The sequence below is a fragment of the Fistularia commersonii genome, chromosome 23 (genome assembly GCF_037954325.1).
Source record: "Fistularia commersonii isolate RoL2024-O1a breed Wild chromosome 23, RoL_Fcom_v1.0, whole genome shotgun sequence".
Taxonomy (NCBI): domain Eukaryota; kingdom Metazoa; phylum Chordata; class Actinopteri; order Syngnathiformes; family Fistulariidae; genus Fistularia; species Fistularia commersonii.
The window spans coordinates 2,944,151-2,961,678 of NC_141306.1; the positions used below are offsets into that span (position 1 = coordinate 2,944,151).

The 17,528-nt window shown below is 43.7% G+C and overlaps 1 protein-coding gene across 2 annotated transcripts; it reads right to left on the minus strand.

Moving 5' to 3' along the window:
• Positions 1-234: 234 nt before the first annotated feature.
• lrsam1 (leucine rich repeat and sterile alpha motif containing 1) lies at positions 235-13,709 on the minus strand. Of its 2 annotated transcripts, none has more exons than XM_086170846.1 (25): positions 13,569-13,709; positions 11,917-12,086; positions 11,711-11,767; positions 11,223-11,267; positions 11,056-11,133; positions 9,707-9,775; positions 9,538-9,622; positions 9,335-9,456; positions 9,159-9,249; positions 8,707-8,816; positions 8,589-8,618; positions 8,040-8,162; positions 7,817-7,956; positions 7,680-7,724; positions 7,183-7,253; positions 6,016-6,115; positions 5,840-5,927; positions 5,679-5,753; positions 5,269-5,349; positions 3,918-4,013; positions 3,699-3,797; positions 3,466-3,597; positions 3,081-3,147; positions 2,044-2,264; positions 235-1,948 (listed from the first exon to the last, which is right to left on the minus strand). In XM_086170846.1, the coding sequence occupies exons 2-25, from the start codon at positions 11,986-11,988 to the stop codon at positions 1,826-1,828; spliced, it is 2,220 nt and encodes a 739-aa protein (XP_086026972.1). In that variant the 5' UTR covers positions 11,989-12,086; positions 13,569-13,709; the 3' UTR covers positions 235-1,825. The 2 variants fall into 2 exon arrangements, with proteins under 2 accessions (XP_086026972.1, XP_086026973.1); XM_086170847.1 differs by having other exon boundaries at positions 492-1,948; positions 2,044-2,261.
• Positions 13,710-17,528: the final 3,819 nt, after the last annotated feature.

A 17,528-nucleotide genomic window follows, 5' to 3' on the forward strand; every position in this document is an offset into this window, starting at 1 on the left:
GTTTTCGGAAACAAGCAACAATGTCCGTGTTAAGAGCACTTGAGAGTAAGATAGCATTAGTGACTGCACAATTGATGTGGGTTTATACATACATAGCAATATATGTATACTTAAATAAAACTAGAAAGATAATAAAGGAGACTACTGTCTTTGGGCAACAGGGTAACTTGACTTTTAGTTTAGAATAAGAATACATTCATCACTAAAACACAACATCAACCTGCTTCTGAAAGTGGGTTATAGGGTCTCGGATCTGATGGAAAAACTAAGACACAACTAACTTGTCCTTCCCTGCCTGTGGTGCTATTTATCCATCCCGATAGCGTGCATTTAGTTAAGAGTAATGTGGGGATGTTGGCCATTAAGACGTCCGCCTTATCTCATGCTGCTCACTTCTAAGGAGCTTAGTGATTATATATAATTTCTTCAGGCTTGATCTTGGAATCAGGTTACCGGTTTAATGAATATCAACAAACCTGTGCAGCAGGCTAGTTAGAGAGAGTGTATAAAAGAGATGCGTGGCCTGTTTTTTATATCAATATTTGGGTTGGAGATAAAATCATGATGTGCAAAATTTGGATTTGGAACATATTTACAAGATTTTGAAAGATTTTTTTTTTTTGCAACATTTCCCTCAATGTTTTGGCACACATATGGCTTTGGGATATTCTCACATAGATCTGGAACATTTTCCTGTTATAACGCATAGTTACACATTTTCACATTTAAAAAAAAAAAACATGCAACAGCAACCCTGTGTTAGTTTTCATGTCTGAGACCAGAGAAGCAATGAAATGCTTATCGCTTTCTCTACTCTCGGATTTAGATATTAGCCCTCCTAAAGGTGTTTCAGAATGGATGACCTTAATGGATAAATAGCACGGCTGGATATGGAGAAGAAAAAGCTTCTTCCATTTCAGAAAAAAAAGGAAGAAAAAGTGGGAAATGAAAAGGACTTACATGCTACATTAAACAAAATAATTCAACCATATATAATAAAATTTCACAGCCTCTAAAATAATCACACGAAATCATAGAACCCTTCAGGAGTCTCGGTCTCACTGTGATTGTTCACATTGTCGCTCGCTTTTGTTAAAAAGACGACAGAATTATTTATTGACGAATCTAATGACGGCGACCGGATGGGCGTTGTTTCTAGCAGACATTTCTCTCCGCCAGGACACTTCTCAGCTCCAGAACCCTCCGGTTGCCGAGATTTATCTCCGCAGACGGACCGCGCGGTTACTGCAGACAGGGTCAATGCACAATGAGTATTATAATAAAGAGGTGCAGCGTAATGGGTGAACCTTCCAGGCAAGGGAGTTTCCTGATGTGCCCCTGAGGTAAAAGCGCAATCCCACCCCCAGATGTCGGCACGTGGAGGGAGAGGCGGCCCTGATCGCAAACCGCGCGGGCCTCGGACAGGGACACGGTCGTAAAAGTGCACTACATTAATGTTGGATAAGTAACGCGATGACAAGCAATTATCACATGTCTTTTGATAAATTAGTGTGACAGTTAAAATAAAGGAAAAAAAAAAGGCACAGATAAGTTGAGTAGCTACATAAGGCAAGAAAAAGTCCCTTTTCAATGTGACATCGAGTGGCGGAATCCACTCGAAATACCATAATATATGACAAAAAAACAAAACAAAACACGGGGCTAGACAGCTGACCTGCTTTCACTGTGAGTTTGCATAATTGTGTACCACAAACTATTTGGTTAAGGGAAGGAGAACGGGTCGGCTCTTTGAAATCCAGCGAGAGTTTTCCCCAAACGTTGAGTTCGGCATGACGGCGGTTGCAGGCGGACGCGCCGTCGGCCTCTAGCCGTGGAAGAGGCGAACGCGCTGCGAGATGCTGCCGCGGCACAGGGGGCAGTTCTGCAGGGCGTCGCTGCAGACCTGACAGCAGCACACGTGGCCACAGGGCAGGAAGATGACCTGAGCCTGGGGAGACAGTGAGACACGGTGTGAACCAAAAACAAATTCTGATTCTGACAGTTTTCGCGTGTAAATATTGACGACGCAACGAGCACCCTTACCCCTGTCTCCATGCAGACCACGCACTCCGAGCTCCCGGGCCCCTCCACCGGGCTGGGGGCCGAGGGGGTGACGGGCGTACCGGCTGTACTGGGGGGGAGGGGAGGGCTGGGTATTGCCATGGCGGAAGTGCTGGGAAGTGAGGGAGGGGAGGGAGGTAAAGATGGGCAGGTGGGCACGACTTCCTCTTCCTCGATCTCCATCGCCACCTTAAATGGTCCTGCTGGAGGAAAGAAGCCAATGTTTAGTGTGGAAACACAGCATGTAAAAAGTCATCTTGTGGATGTCATCTAACCCTATTCTCTGTATCTTCTTCTCTCACACTAATCATCTTCATATCCTCTCTCACTTCATCCACTTCTCTTTGGTCTTCCTCTTGACCTCCAATTCCTGCATCTGTCTACCAATATATTCACCATCCCTCCTCTGTACATGACCCAACCATCTCAGTCTGGCTTCTCTGACCTTCACACAAAAAATCTATCATGATGGACTCATTCCTGATCCTATCCATCCTGGTCACTCCCAAAGAGAACCTTAGCATCTCCATCTCTGTGACCTCCAGCTCTGCCTCCCGGCAGGTCCCCTTCTCTGTTCCCTGCTCTCACTACAGATCACAGATCTGCAAACATCATGGTTCATGGAGATTCCCGTCTAACCTCATCTGTCCATCACCACTGGAAACAAGAAGGGGCACAGAGCTGATCCCTAATGAGGTCCCACCTCCACCATGAACTTCTCTGTTAACCCCACAGTACAGCGGACCACTGTCTCACAGCGAGCATACATGTCCTGCACCCGTCCAACATACTTCTCTGCTACTCCAGACTTCCTCATACAATACCAGAGTTTCTCATTTGACACCCAGCTATATGCTTTTTCTAGGTCTACAAAAGCGCATTGTAGCTCCCTCTGACTTTTTCTGGACTTCACTATTAGCATTCTCAAAGCAAATACTGCATTTGTATTAGTCTTACATGGAGCTTTATAATGAAAAAAAAAAAAGAAAAAAAAAGCACGTATGACGTTTGTGACTGACCTTCTGGTGAGTGATCTCTGGCCCAGTTCAGAAGAGCTTTCTGGACACCTGCTTCACTGATCCCAAGCTGAGGACACACATACCAATACTGATTATTACTTTGGCAGGCAGTTCATGTTGGTTCTCTGAAGTTCAGCGGCTCTTTGGGAAGAAACCACGACAATTTGATCCCATCGACACTACAGTTGCTGGCGAAAGCTGATGTTTTTGTGAACAACAATGCCAATAGCGTACTTCAGATTTCACTAACTCCTTAATATCCTGTCTGTCTTGATAGATCCATGTTTGACCGAGCAGGGAGGGGAGGTTTACCAAGTGTCGGGAAGGCGGGGCGGATGAATACTTCTAAGTGAATGCTGGCGAGTTTCTAAGTAAAGACACGGACCTTCTTGAGCTCAGCGGAGGTCATGTGTCGTAGGGACTCGGCAGTCACCCGGTGGTGGGCCAGGACGGGCAGATAATGCTGAGCCGACAGGCGGCACAGCAGATTCACCAGCTCTTTCTGTACACCGGCTTCCTGTAACAAGAGGACACAATAACCTCAGCCGTGCCGGTGTTTGGTTCAGCTTGTTTTGTGTGTGTGTGTGTGTGTGTGCATGTGTGTGTTGCCCTGCTTACCTGCATGCGTAGAGACAGAGGTTTGGCGTCCAGCAGTCTCTGGTATTGAATCATCCAGTAGTTCTGCTGGTTGGAGTCCGACTTCCGCTCCATCTCTGCCTGTGAGACACAAGCGGCACATGTAATTCCTTCCAGGTTTGTTTTGCACGAGATTGAAAAATCCTCCGGCCAGAAAGTTTGTGACCGAGCGGCAAATAACACGGCGTTTGCGATCCTCACCAGGATGTGCTGCAGCTCCTGCTCTCTCTGCTGCTTCTGCTTCAGCAGCTGCTGCAACATGTCGCCCAGAGCGGTGCGCTGCTCCACCAGGACTTCCTGCACACAAACGTACACACGTCATTTGACTTTTACTATAAATAAAAGGTATTAAAAGAGCAATCACATCTTATATGAAAGCAGAAAGGTCACAGCTGGTAAACAGTAAAGGAGCATTCGAGGGTTTATAGAATTACTGCTGAAGACCCCCATTTGATACACTTTATTAAAAAAAGAAAAAAAAAAGCTCATTCCATTTATCAAAATTTAAAGAGACTATGGCGGCCCATGATGGGCAATTTTTGGTTTTGCATTTTAAGACTTGTTAATGAATTGATCCAGTACATACTGATGTTAAGTGCGCACTTGTGATGACAAGCAAAATTAAACTTGATACCAGTCTTCTTCTTCTTCTTCTTTCGGCTTTTCCCGTTAGGGGTCGCCACAGCGAGTCAACTTTCTCCATCTAACCCTATTCTCTGTATCTTCCTCTCTCACACCAACTACCTTCATATCCTCTCTCACTACATCCATAAATCTTCTCTTTGGTCTTCCTCGAGACCTCTTGCCTGGCAGCTCCAATTCCAGCATCCAAATACCAATATATTCACTATATATTCACCCGTCTCTTCACCTCTTTTCCGCACTCTCCGTTGCTCTGGACTGTTGACCCTAAGTACCTGAAATCCTCCGGTACATATGCAAATTGTTAGAAAAAGCCATAAAGTGCCATAATTTCCGGACGATAAGCCGAGACTTTTTCACGTAAACAACGACGCGGCTAATATATGGACTTTTTTGGGTGGGGGACGCTAACGAGGTTCACGCCGCTAAAACATTTATCCTCGTCACAACGGACTGATGAAATGACCGGGAAATTCTGAGTCTGTTAAACTCCGACACCTAAGAAGACGACATTGATGGTTTTAGTGCGCAGGAGGAAGACCGAGATAGCGGACGGCTAGCCGGTGCGGCTTATATTGAGGTGCGCTCAATAGTCCAGAAATTACGGTACCATGTTGAAACTGTTGTACCAAAAAAAAAAAAAAAAAAAAAGTTAAAAATATGTTAGTCTTAAATTGTTTTTTTTTGCTTTCATGCTCATAAGGTCCCTGCCACAAAAACATAAAAACACAAATACCTTGTTTGGAGTGTTTCTGCATGCGCGTGTATGTCTATGTGTAGATACGCGGTGTGATGATATGGAGGAAACAAAAGCTAATGACAAGGCTACTCGGTTGGGACGAGGGAGATGGGGGTAAATGAGGCGAGGCAAAGAAAGACGGGGTCCCCGCACCCCAACCGGGTCACCCACCTGCAGGTTCTCAGCGTCCAGATCGCGTCTTTTAACCTCCAGTTTAGTCAGCTGCATTAACTCGCCCTCTATGAGCTTGATCTGGGGACAGTGGAGAAGCAAGATGAAGCAGGGAAGGAGGCTCATGCTGCTCAAAACAAAAAAAATAAATAAATAAATAGAAAAAAGCCAGGATGGAAACCATCGCGTGACTTGATGAAATGCAGGGGTTTAAGGAGGACTTCTGCGAATTGAGCAAAATGGAAAACAAATGAAATTGAGCTGGCCTGTTAGGTGGCTCTTTTCTGGATGAGCATTACTTCTATGTCCCCTCTACATTTTTAAAGAGGTCTGGTGATTCTTTTTGGGTCTGTGCGCGTTCGTTGGTTTCTTGCAAACGTTTCGGTTAGTCTCCGGCCACTCGCACAGACCTGGTTGCGGATGTAGCCGTGAACGGCGTCTTTCTGCAGCTGCAGCGCCTGGAACGCTGCTTTCTGCATCTCCTCCTGTAAATCATCACAGGATATTGCAAGACGTGGCCGGACTGAAACGCAACATTCGTTGCACAACGATGCAACAGGCTTCATCGTACCTCCTGTAGAATGTGGGCGATGGCTTTAGATTTGTCCAGCACTTGGAGCGACAGCATCTTATCGAACCTCCTCTCCCAGTTCTCCATACTGTTAAGTGGCAAAAGAGCAGAATCATGAAGCTGACGTTTAGACAAAGCGGCGATTAGCTTCTTCAAAATATGTGTGTGTGTTGCACCTTCTGTAGGCCTCAGAGACCAGGCTACGCCTGCGAAAGTCGCTGGCCTCTTGGAGGAGACTGACAGCACAGCCGTCGGAGAGCATCTTCTGCATGGCGGCTAGAGGTAAATAAACGCAGTGAGTAAGGCTGCCGTGGGATTGCTCGGTTGAGCGATATCCCAGGATGCGCCGCTCTCCTTCCTGTCAAAGCGTGACAGCAACCTCATGTCTATAGCCTGACGACAGGTTCGCAGGGGGCGGGGCTTGATCTACTGCGGCGTCTGACCAGACGTCCACCCTCATTATTTATTTCTTGAATATCGAAGCTACTATCGTATCGTGTCGGCTATTAGCATACAACTGTTAGCGCTACTGGTGTTATCAGTCTAGATCAGGGGTCGGCAACCCGCGGCTCTTTCATCTTTACCCTGCGGATCCGAGTGGCTTGGGAAAATAAATTATAAATATTGAATTGAAGTGTATTTCATTTGTGTTAATTCCTTTTTTGAACTTCAAGTTCTAAGTTGGAAGATTGTTGTGATCTTGAAATATTAAATAAAATAGTAGTTATAATTTTTCGCCGCTCAAAATAAACGTCACACTCGCGGAAGCCGGTATACCCGGTAAAGACCCGATTTGCAGATGCTGTGCGCAGTTCAGGAGCAGAAGTCCCATAAACCAGGTAAAATAAATATTTATGAAGATATTTTGCAATTTTTTTTTTTTTTTTTTTTTTAAATTCAGATCGAGGCTCCGCTACACGCTCTGAAAGCCCAAAGCTCAAAATGAGTTCATTACATAAATAAAATTTAATTTTCTCCGTAATACTTTGTGAATTTCAGAAGCAACACACTACACACTTGTTTATACAAAGTGTAAAGGTAATAAAACGCAATATATACAGTGGTACCTTTATTTTAGACGTCAAAAAGTAATTGCGGCTCCCAGTGTTTTCTTTTCCGAGGAAACCGGGTCCAAATGGCTCTTTGGGTGTTACGGGTTGCCGACCCCTGGTCTATATCATTGGTGTGTGTCCCTCCCAACCCTCCTAACCCCTCTGTCTCCATCCTATCTCTCTGGCTCTCTTTCTACCCCAACCAGAAGAGTCATTGGACAACCGGGTTGATGCCAATCTGACCCCATTTGACCTCGAGGTACTCTGGACGGTCAGAGACGAACGTCTTACCTGCCACCTCCTTCCTCCGCAGCGAGTTTGTTTCTTCCTGTGTGATGGCAGTCAGATGCTCCATGCGGATTCTTCCAAGGGGGGAAAAAAAAAAAAAAAAAGTTGATAAATAGACGTTTGAAAATACTAGCTGGCTGACGAACGCATGAAAATTCATTGGGGCCTTTCTTGTTTATGTATTTTAGATTCATACGTTCACTTCGGACTTGGGAAAGACACCTTTGTGTGTTCCAGCTCCAGGATCGCAGTCATGACACGGGTTGGTCACTGACTGACTTCGAAGGGTAACAACTTCCTGTTTAGCTCCGCTTTGTTTTATTACAGCCACGTTTTATGGCTGAACTTCCCGAAGCGCCTTCGGGGGAGAACAGCGACGAATCGTCTGATCGTCAGTTTCATTCGCATTCTCCGAAAAGCACTTTGTGCATCTTATCTGGAGTGCTCTATAAATAGGCGCCCACTTCACTAAGTGGAAATCCAGTTATCAACCCGCTCACCGATCTTCCTCCATGGCTTGGAGAAACTCAGCACTCTTCTTCTGCCTGGAGAGAGAGAGAAAGGGACAAACGGTGCGGTTAAAAACACAGATTACACCAACATGAAACCGGGCAGAGCCGGTCGGTCCAAATCCTACCGGCTGTCTTGCATCAGCATGCTGCTGACGCGGCTGCTGATGTCGTCTTCGGCCTGGCGCACTTTTTGCAGCACCAGCAGCCTCTCCGCCTCCAGGGTCCGCTGCTGCTGGCTGACGCCCTGCTCCACACGCTCCTGCTCCTGATATACGTACGTACGTGCAAATGTTAACGTGGTCGTGAACTCGCGCTCCGGCCGACGAGTCCGAATGAATGTGACCGTACCAGCCGAACGGAGTTAAGGATGTTTTCCTTGTGCGTCATGTTCATGAGCAGCAGCTTTGTGTGCTGCTTTTGCTTCTCCTCCAGGTGCCGCTCGAAGGCCAGCTTCTCCTGCTGCTTCTGCACCTGATGGAGATCGGGCAAGGGGGTTAAGAGCGGGGAACGAGAGCAAACAAAAACAAGTCTTGAGTGTAGAACGGGTCCATAAAACCGAGCCCAGAGAAGATCTTATTCATGGGTCGGATTGGCTCCTGCAGCAACAGTGGCTGCTTTCGGTTTAAGAGCCATCTTTGTTTCGATGTCTTTATGTCCAAAAACAGTATTCTGAACACTGAATTTAGGCCGTTAGGTGGGGGTTGATTAAATAAGCGTCCATTTTTGGGGGGCTGCTGCATGGAAGGCAGGGTGGAAGGATGTTCGGTGGCCTATATGAAGTCTCTGACCCGAGTGGGGATGTGGATTCTAACAAATGAGAGACCAATTAAATAAGCATAGCTTCTTTAGCAAATCTGCGAGACCCTAGATTGGAGTCGGTCAGCTGAAGAAACACACCTTCCTCTTCTCATAGTCGCTGAATTTATTCTGCAACAGGAGCAAAACAGGCACAATGAGGCTTCCAGTAAAATAAGAAATGTTCTCCAACACGAAAACACTTTTGGTTTCCAGCTACCTGCCAGGCCGCCTCCATCCCGTCCATACAGTCGCTGCTTTCTTTGACACAGTCGCTCTCCAGCACCGGCAGGAGATACTGGGATGGGGGGCAGTACTCCTCTCCCAGCTCTGGAAGCACAAGCAAATCAAGTGGTAAAGAATTTGCGGGGCTAAGCACTGTCACCAGATTATTGTCCACAAAAAGAACTGCAGCCATGTCAAATCCTGTCACTTTAACCTCTAACAAGGAAAATGGCTCCATTTGACTAAGATGCCCATGTGAACCTCTCAAGAATAATTGAAATAAATACTTTTTTTTTTTTTTTTTTTTGTAATTTGTTGTGTTTTTAAGTAGCTAGCGGGGATACCTAGGTGAAGATTCGAGGCAGGTGATCATTTCAGATCACGATATTAATCCTTATATCCGATTAAAAATGTGCTCAATGTCATCTGAAGGGTGTGGCGCCTCACCGGTGCACAGGAACCGCTGGATGCTCTCCGTCCCCTCTGAACACACAGCTGCGGCCGGGTAGGACATTTTGGCAGCGTCTAGTGTGAAGCTCTGCCGCCGCGCAAACACACACACGTGTAATTCAACGTCTTGTGTATGTAGCCATCTGGTGAGACTAGAACACGAGTGCGCGTACCTCCAGCGTGCGGACGTAGGCCAGGGTTTTGGGAAGCTGGACGATGTTGTTTTCGCTGACATCCAGGGTGCGCAGGCTGCTCAGGGAGCACACCGAAGGCGGCAGCTCGTCCAGACAGTTACCTGTTTCACACACAACAGTGGGAGAAAAGGTTAAAAATAAAAAATCTCCCGCCCCGTCTGGGACCTCAAAGCCGAGCCCACCTTTCAAATTGAGCGTCTGGAGGAGACGCAGCCCCCCGATGGAGTCCGGCAACGTCTTCAGCCGGTTCTTCTCCACATTCAGGATCTGTGAGGGAGACACAAACCGTGGCTTTACTGGGTTGACTTATTTTTATTTACTTGTTTTTCCTTTCGGCAAAAACAGACTAACCTTCAGCAGCGTCAGCCTCCCGATGTCGTCTGGGAGTGACGTGAGCTTGTTCTCATGCAGGTCCAAAACCTGGCCAGGCACACGGATAACCTCATTATTCCAAAGGGTGAATTATAAAGTCTGACAGCGGGAATATTTTTTTTTTACATTTTTGACCTTCAAATAATTAAATTCAAAGTGACGTATGAACACGTTTTAAAGGTCGCCCAAACTTTCGCAGTAAAACCCATTCAAACTCGTGAACGTTGGCTGGTGCAACGTCAGTTTCGTTAACATCTCTGAACAAACGTGGGGAGAAAAACAGAAGTGCTAGTTTGAAGAGCGGGGTAATGTCAGTCAGATACATTTAATTTTTTTTCATCAAAAAAAAAAAAAAAAAAACATGTAGCAGAGTGTAATCTTTTTCAATTTAAACTGATATCTGATAATCTCTATGCTTACCGTCACCCTCTTAAACTAATGGCCAAGTCATTTTTTTCCGTTTTTTCAGAACACACAATAGGAAGTTGAATAGGAAGTTGATTTGGGTAAAAAAGATAAATAGTCAAAAAAAGACAGGCAACTACTTTAAGGCGGCGGCAATATGTTTTTATACAAGCCAGGGTGAATCTTTAGCCTTGAAAAAAAAAATGCTCATTTGAAGATCTACAATTGGATGAGGGGTAAATATAAATGTAAATATAATATCATCATTCATGTCGGGATTTTGTCAATCAGTTAAACTGTTAGCAGCAGTTCTATGTCTCTGTTCTACAAAGCGCCAGACCAGAAACAGCAAACAGGCAGTGTCAAAACTGCGCCGTTTACTCATTCGTGCCTAAAAAGGAGTGTCTGCTACACTAATCGAAGACTCTTCATCACAGTATTGACATGGATTTCCCCTGAACCTCATGCTGCGTCTGCCCCTCAAAAACAAACACGTACCGGTACTTATTTTGGCCGCGACAACAATTCAAATGGTTGGAAGACAGACTTCCACCTCCAAAACCTGGTACTTCAAATCACTGAATTCAGGATTAAGATTTGAAGCTGAAAAATGGGGTGTTGATGAATCTCCTTTACGGACTCACACTGCACACCGATCTAAAAATATGTGGACCTGCTTTGTAACATCCTGGTAGATAAAGGGAGCTTTGGACCAAACCGGGATCTCCTAGGCCAAGTTCCAAGCTTGCGATTGGTGGTTAAAACTCTGAACGAGAGAGTTGAGTTGGTTAACTTCATGCTTGTTGTGGTGGTTCTGAGACTGTCTGCGGTCGTTGCGCCCAAAAACGAATACGTGTCAGTTCAAAAATAAAAACAAGGAACCTCTATGTGAAGCTCCTGCCATCAAGCTTGTGTCCAGTTACCTTCAAGGTGGCGAGCGAGCCGATGTCACATCCTTTGGGCAGCAGTGACCTGAGTTCATTGTTGTGGATGATGAAGACCTGAACGAATGGGACAGGAGGCAGATCAGCCTGCTGCTGAGTAAACTACAGCTACGGTGCTTTGTTTCTTGAACTTTGACCGCTCTTACCTTCTTCTGTAGCACCTTGCAGATGGAAAAGGCACTTGAGGGAACCTGTGGCAGAACAGATGACAGTATCTCTGTCATTGTTTTACCATTGCTTCCAGTATTTGTGTTAAATTAGCCAAATGGCTAACAGGCCCATTAGCCCAGTGGCTAGCCAACCAGCTAGGCTTTGCATACAAGAAGATAGGTTAACCTAAAACTAAATCATTCCAGCTGACCCCTATCCCCGCTCTTACAAAACCTAAGTTTCTTTCCACCGAAAAAAATTAACATGCCAGTTTATTGCCTGGAAAAGAATGGCTCACCATATACTCCTATTACTAGTGTGACAAATTAATTGTATGAAATACTGTTCAACTACATTATTACTAGATCAGAGATATAAATGGTCCAGAGAACTCAATGATGCTATGTTTAAATTGTTTTTGAGTAAAGTACATTATCCAGTCAATTGGATATGGAGACAGGCTAAAGGCCTGAGATGTCATTACCTCTGAGAGCTCACAGGACGAAATGTCCAGGATGTCATCTGCACCTGCCTCCTTGGACTGAAAATAAAATGAGGGATTCATTATGTGTTGCTAAGATGACCTCTGATCGCACGCAGTGCAGTTAGAACTTCACAACAAAATATGAGATGAACCAATGAAAATGAAAACAGCTTATGCTTCTAGCGCATCATGAAAGGAAGTCACACCCGGCACAGCTGATACTCCAGCCTCTTCTGGGAATCTTCACTGGGTTTCCTCCTCCGGAAGAAAAGAGGCATCCTGCCGGTTCCGCTGTGTCCCCCGCGCCCCCGAGAGACGCTTGAGAAGCGGTGGATAGATGATAGGGCTGGAAAACCCCTTAGGCTCCGCCGGTGCTCTGAAATGTACACAAACAGCAAGATCAATCTCAGTAGAGGAACAGAGCGTCATGACCCGAGCTCAAATTGCAATGACCCCATTTTCTTTAAGTGTTTTTTTTTTTAATTGATGAAAAGAGCAAGCGAGGAGCAGAGAGATCAGCAGCGGTGAAGCTCAAACCGCCCAGATGAATTTCAATGCATTTTTGCCTTGATACAAAAAACAAATTACACCACTTCGAATAGCCAGATGCCACGATTAAACATTGTACCATCATATTTCAACTTTTAGGCAGTCCATCCAAAATAACCTGACGAGCGATTCAACGGAGAATCCCACCACAAACCATATCTCCTGACAGCTTTCATCAGCAGAGATGGATTCGGTCTAAAGTTGGGTAAAAAAAACTGTTTCCGAAAATCATCTCTAGGATGAGAAGATCCTTTCAGTATGCGACAACACCTGGTTAACAGAGGATCTCCAGGTGATCCCTGGTTAACAGAGGATCTCCAGGTGATCCCTCTGTCCTGAACCCAGGCCAACTTTATCTAGAGACAACATGTCGGCCTGGATCCTGCTGCACAAATCCTTTCCTGCAGACAGCTACTTCAGCATGTCACTCCATCGCTACAGCTAATGCCTGAATTGTGTAATGTGTTTATTTGTTTACACTTTGTCATAACACGTTACCTTCCTGTGCAAACTACAGTGAACACAATTTTCCTTAATTTAAGGATAAGAAAACATTTAGCATTCAAGATTCAAAGTGTTTATCACATGCACAGTGCAGAAGCGTGTTTCCCTTTACAGTCCTACCTTGCTGTCCGCAGTGTATTTAGATATGAATTGATGAGAAATAATTATAGTAAGCATTATTGTAAATATTACAATTTGCGTTATAACGTAATCATTTATAAATATAAAACTAATTCCACTTGGATGATGAAAATAATCCTATTTTTGTCAAAGAATCCCTTTTTTACGGAGAGGTTATTGTGATATGTTAATCCAATGCGGTTCCGCTAACTGAATTATGGGCTAGCTTAAAGAGCGGAAACTACTTTTACAGGCTACATTAGAAATCAGTATATATTTGGGAGATACCTCAAGTAAAACGTCGCTCTCGGGTTGTTTTCACTGACGATCAGCCTTCGACTGAGGAAACCCGGTATGTTTTACGAATTTCCCCACGAATCGATGAGATTCCGAGATGTGATGCCCGCAGACCCACGGGTGGGTGGGGGGAACTTCCATGGCGTTATTAGCATAACAGTCGGTGCCGTCAAGCTAACTGAAACGGCTAACACTTTTAAAAGCGGTCAGTCCCGCAGTTAGCCTACAGGTGAAGCTTAAACGGCAGTGTAGATCGCGTTAGCTTTCTCCTGAGAGCGGAAATGTAAACACGGTCGGCGGACAGATTAAGTTAGAGCCGACGACCCAGCGAAGATAACACAGGACGTCCGTCGGGTTTGGAGTTAAAGAGAGCGGATTCGATACTCACAGCGGCTCTGGCGATGCGATTTCACCTCTCCTCGGTTGATGTTAACACTCGAGAAAGGAAAAGAAACGGAGATTTTTCGATTTCAATCACAACAGCCGGTTTGAGCCGATGATCGAAGAGGAAAAAGTCTGACGAGCGGATCGAACACAGACATTGACAGCCCTTAAACCTGACAGTCCGAACATAAATGGGGGTTTCCAGTACGTAATCTGTGCTATGCGGTGCAGCCGCCCACTGCCGGGAACCACAACAAATCACCTTAGCCTGCCTGATCTTCTTCTTCTTCGCCTTTAACTGCGGTAGCGCAAACACCCGACGGGCTCAATAGCGCTATCAAGCGGCGGGGATGAGGAACTGCACCCATCGACTCCCATGGGAACTTGTGTTTTGCCCTGGATGTCAGAAACATCCTTTAGATTTATATTTTTATTTCATTCATTCCGTATTTTATCTATATAATATTCTTTTAATTTACTTTATACTTTACTTTTATACTTTTACCATTTTCTGGACTGGTGTCACAGCGCAATACACTGTTGTAGAGGGAATAAAGCCATACTGCTCAAAAAATAATGGACTTAAACTCTTAAACCACACAATCAAACTCCAAGTCAATCACATTTGTGTGAAATCAAAGTGTCCACTTGAGAAGCAACACGGATTCGTTTTGACATGTTTTAAGGATATTACATCCAAGTTGGATGCCTGTTGTGTGTTTTTTCCCTCAAATTTTGTGTGTGACTCCTGATCCAGACCACCAGGGGTTCATACATATGATTTCCATTGATAATTTTTGTGTTATTTTGTTGTCAGCACATTCAACTATTTAAAGAACAAAATATTCAATAAGAATATTTTATTCATACAGATCGAGGATGTGTTATTTTAGTGTTCCCTTTGATTTTTTTGAGCAGTGCACATTCAACTACTAGAACCTACTACAACAGTATCATTAATTCTTGATTCAGCGTTGCAAATTTCATTGATAATAATTATAAACTGTCCCATAAACAACTATATCTATATTTTTAATCTATACAAGCATATTTCAGTTCAGGTTTTTCCCTTTTTTGTGACCCTTCAAAAACAGAAAGCAGAGAAGTCTTATCTCTTGCACATAGTTTTTCTAGTCTGAATGGGTTTGCATTGCAGAATGTTAATAAATACACAAAATTATTAATAAATGTCAAAATCAGTCACCGTTTCACTCAAGGTTTGTTTCAGCTGGTACACACTCAAAGTGTCACACATGAGCAGAAACACATAAGCAAATACCCATGACAAATTAACACAAACATACACACACACACACACACACACACACACACAAACACTCATGCAAGGAGACATAAACTTTAACACAGGAATGAAAAAAACATGGACAACAACAAACAGTATATAATCACACGCAACTTATAAGTTTGTCAAATGTAGGTGTATTCAAATATCGAAAAAAAATATCTCACATTAGGAAGTGGGTTTGTTCCTCCAATGCGTTGCACTGGAGTGATACGTAGGAGCGATACGTATCCTATTATTTATTCATTGTTTACATTCATGGCTAAGGCTGGTGTTGAATTACTAGTAACTAGGGAAGTCCAATTAAGTCAGCAGATGAACGTTCAAGTTTTTTTTTCCAGATTTTTACAGAACATTGCAATGCAGGTGAAGAAGAGGAAGGATTGTGTTGTTTGTAGTATTTTGCATTCATGTTGGCATATTTGCATGGAATTTGTGTGGCGAATATTCCTGTGTTTGTGACCAGATTGAAATAAGTAATTCATAAGTGTATATAAGTGTATATTTAAAACTCACCAGCAGCTTTAGCTTATTTGACAGTCAACAGAGCGACTAAATCATGATATTTTCCAATTTTTCCTTGAAATGTGGCCACTTTTTGTTTTAAACCATCCACTAGATGGCAGAAGATACTTTGCAAAAAATAATAGATGCAACAAGCCACTTGAATAGCAATATTTTAGTTTTTTTTTTCTTTATTTCTTTGCTGATTTTATTTTTTGACATTTTCAACTCTGAAATTTTGAAACATATTTTTAAGCGTGGTACTTTTTACCAACAGATGGCGATTCTGATTCCACTCTGTATCGCTTCTCTTTTCAACCGTTTGTTGAAAAGAGTCCGGACTCAATATTGGGATGTTTTCACAATCTCCGATGAAAAATGTAATCTGAAAATCTGAATTATTGATCCGATAACTTGCAGTGTGCGGCCGCGAACAGACTCTACACTTATGGCTCTGATTAGAAAATTATTTGATTTTTTTTTCATCTTTATTTTCTTTTTTTTTTTTCCCCTTGGAATGGTTTACCGTTTTAAATAAGTCATGTGCCGACCCTGCAAACCTTTGACTCCCCTGTTGAAAACACCCATCTTTCTCTAGATTTTAAGTGTTTTATCGTCTATTTTTTGGGTCTAATTTTTAGGTTACGATATTTTACATTGATTTTAATGTCTTTATATTCCATACTGCTAAGCTTTTTGGTCAAGAATCACTGTTTCATTTGGGTTCCAGCTTGGTGAAATAGCAGATTGAGGGCGCGATCGCCTCCTTTCCAGATGTCGGGAGGGCAAAGCGGCGACGGGAGGCGAGAAAAGGGGTCAGTAATTAGGTTTGGGGCCTTCCAGGCATGATGGCCGTGATAGATGTCAACTTTGGTTGGAATTAATGATCCTTTCAGTACCTCAGCTCGACAAATGAAGCAAATTTGCATATTCATGTATCCCAGAATTTGTAATTTGATGAAATATAATATGAATAATTGTTATGTTTCACTGTACGCGGGAAACAGAGCACGAGTTCTGTGAGTTGTCTGTTTTTGAATAAGTCCCATATTTTCCAGATTATAAGTAGCTCCCGTCAAAAATGCATAGTGAAGACAAAAAAAAAAAAAAAAAAACATATAAGTTGCACTGCACTACAAGTCGCATTTTTGGGGGGGAAATGTATTTTATGAAATCAGAGACCAAGAACAGACGTTTTACCTTGAAAAATATATTATCATATATATTAACATAACGTATTAAGACTAACTATAGCACAAACAACATAGCATAACAAGTTTAGCAAACTCCGGATCTCACTCCAAATCACTAAATCCACTGAATTCTTCACCCTCTGCGTGATTTCTTAGCAACTCCGCCAACTTCGGAGGTGGACGGCGCCCCGCTTCCGCTTCGGCGTGGCTTTTTTTTTGGGACGTGTTTGTCGGTGCCCGGATAAAGAAGCGGTTGCGTTGCATGAAGCCGAAACACCAAGAAGGTCCTCCCGGAGAGTCATTTCTATTCATCGCCTTGACAACTGCCTGGCCATGGTACCCATTTGTGAACGTATCAGTCGAGCTGTGGCCATTTAGCTTTTAGCCCGCGATTAGCTTTTTCTGGTTTCTTCATTTAGAGTATCCTCTGCTTTTCGGACATTTCCTCACTAGTTTCTCGCTCACTCCGAACTTTTTGTCCGCTGCTCGATTACCGTTTTTGGGTGCATTTCTATTCAGTCTTTCTCAGTTGTCTTTATACGTTGATGATTAAATTCATTATTAGTTGATGTTGCATCTGGCAGTGTGAAAATAACCAACATGTGATATATATTATCACATATTAGTATCGCACCTGAGTATAAGTCACAGGATCAGCTGAACAATGAAAAAAAGTGTGACTTTTAGTCCGAAAAATACAATAAATGGTCTCCTCATAAAGCACTTTACACAAGATTACGTTCATCCATTCATACACGGAGGCCATGCAAGCTTTCTGGGGTTCAGCGTTCGCCGGGAATTGAACCGCCGACCACCCGACGGAGGGGAACGATCCTGACAAACACACACATGTCAATAGACGGCGGCATCTAACGCACAAAATGTCCAACTTGTAGTCACTTTGAGCGTTGAGTCCACCAGAGGTCACACTCTGCAAATCTGTGCCGCAGTTCAGCGGACCTCA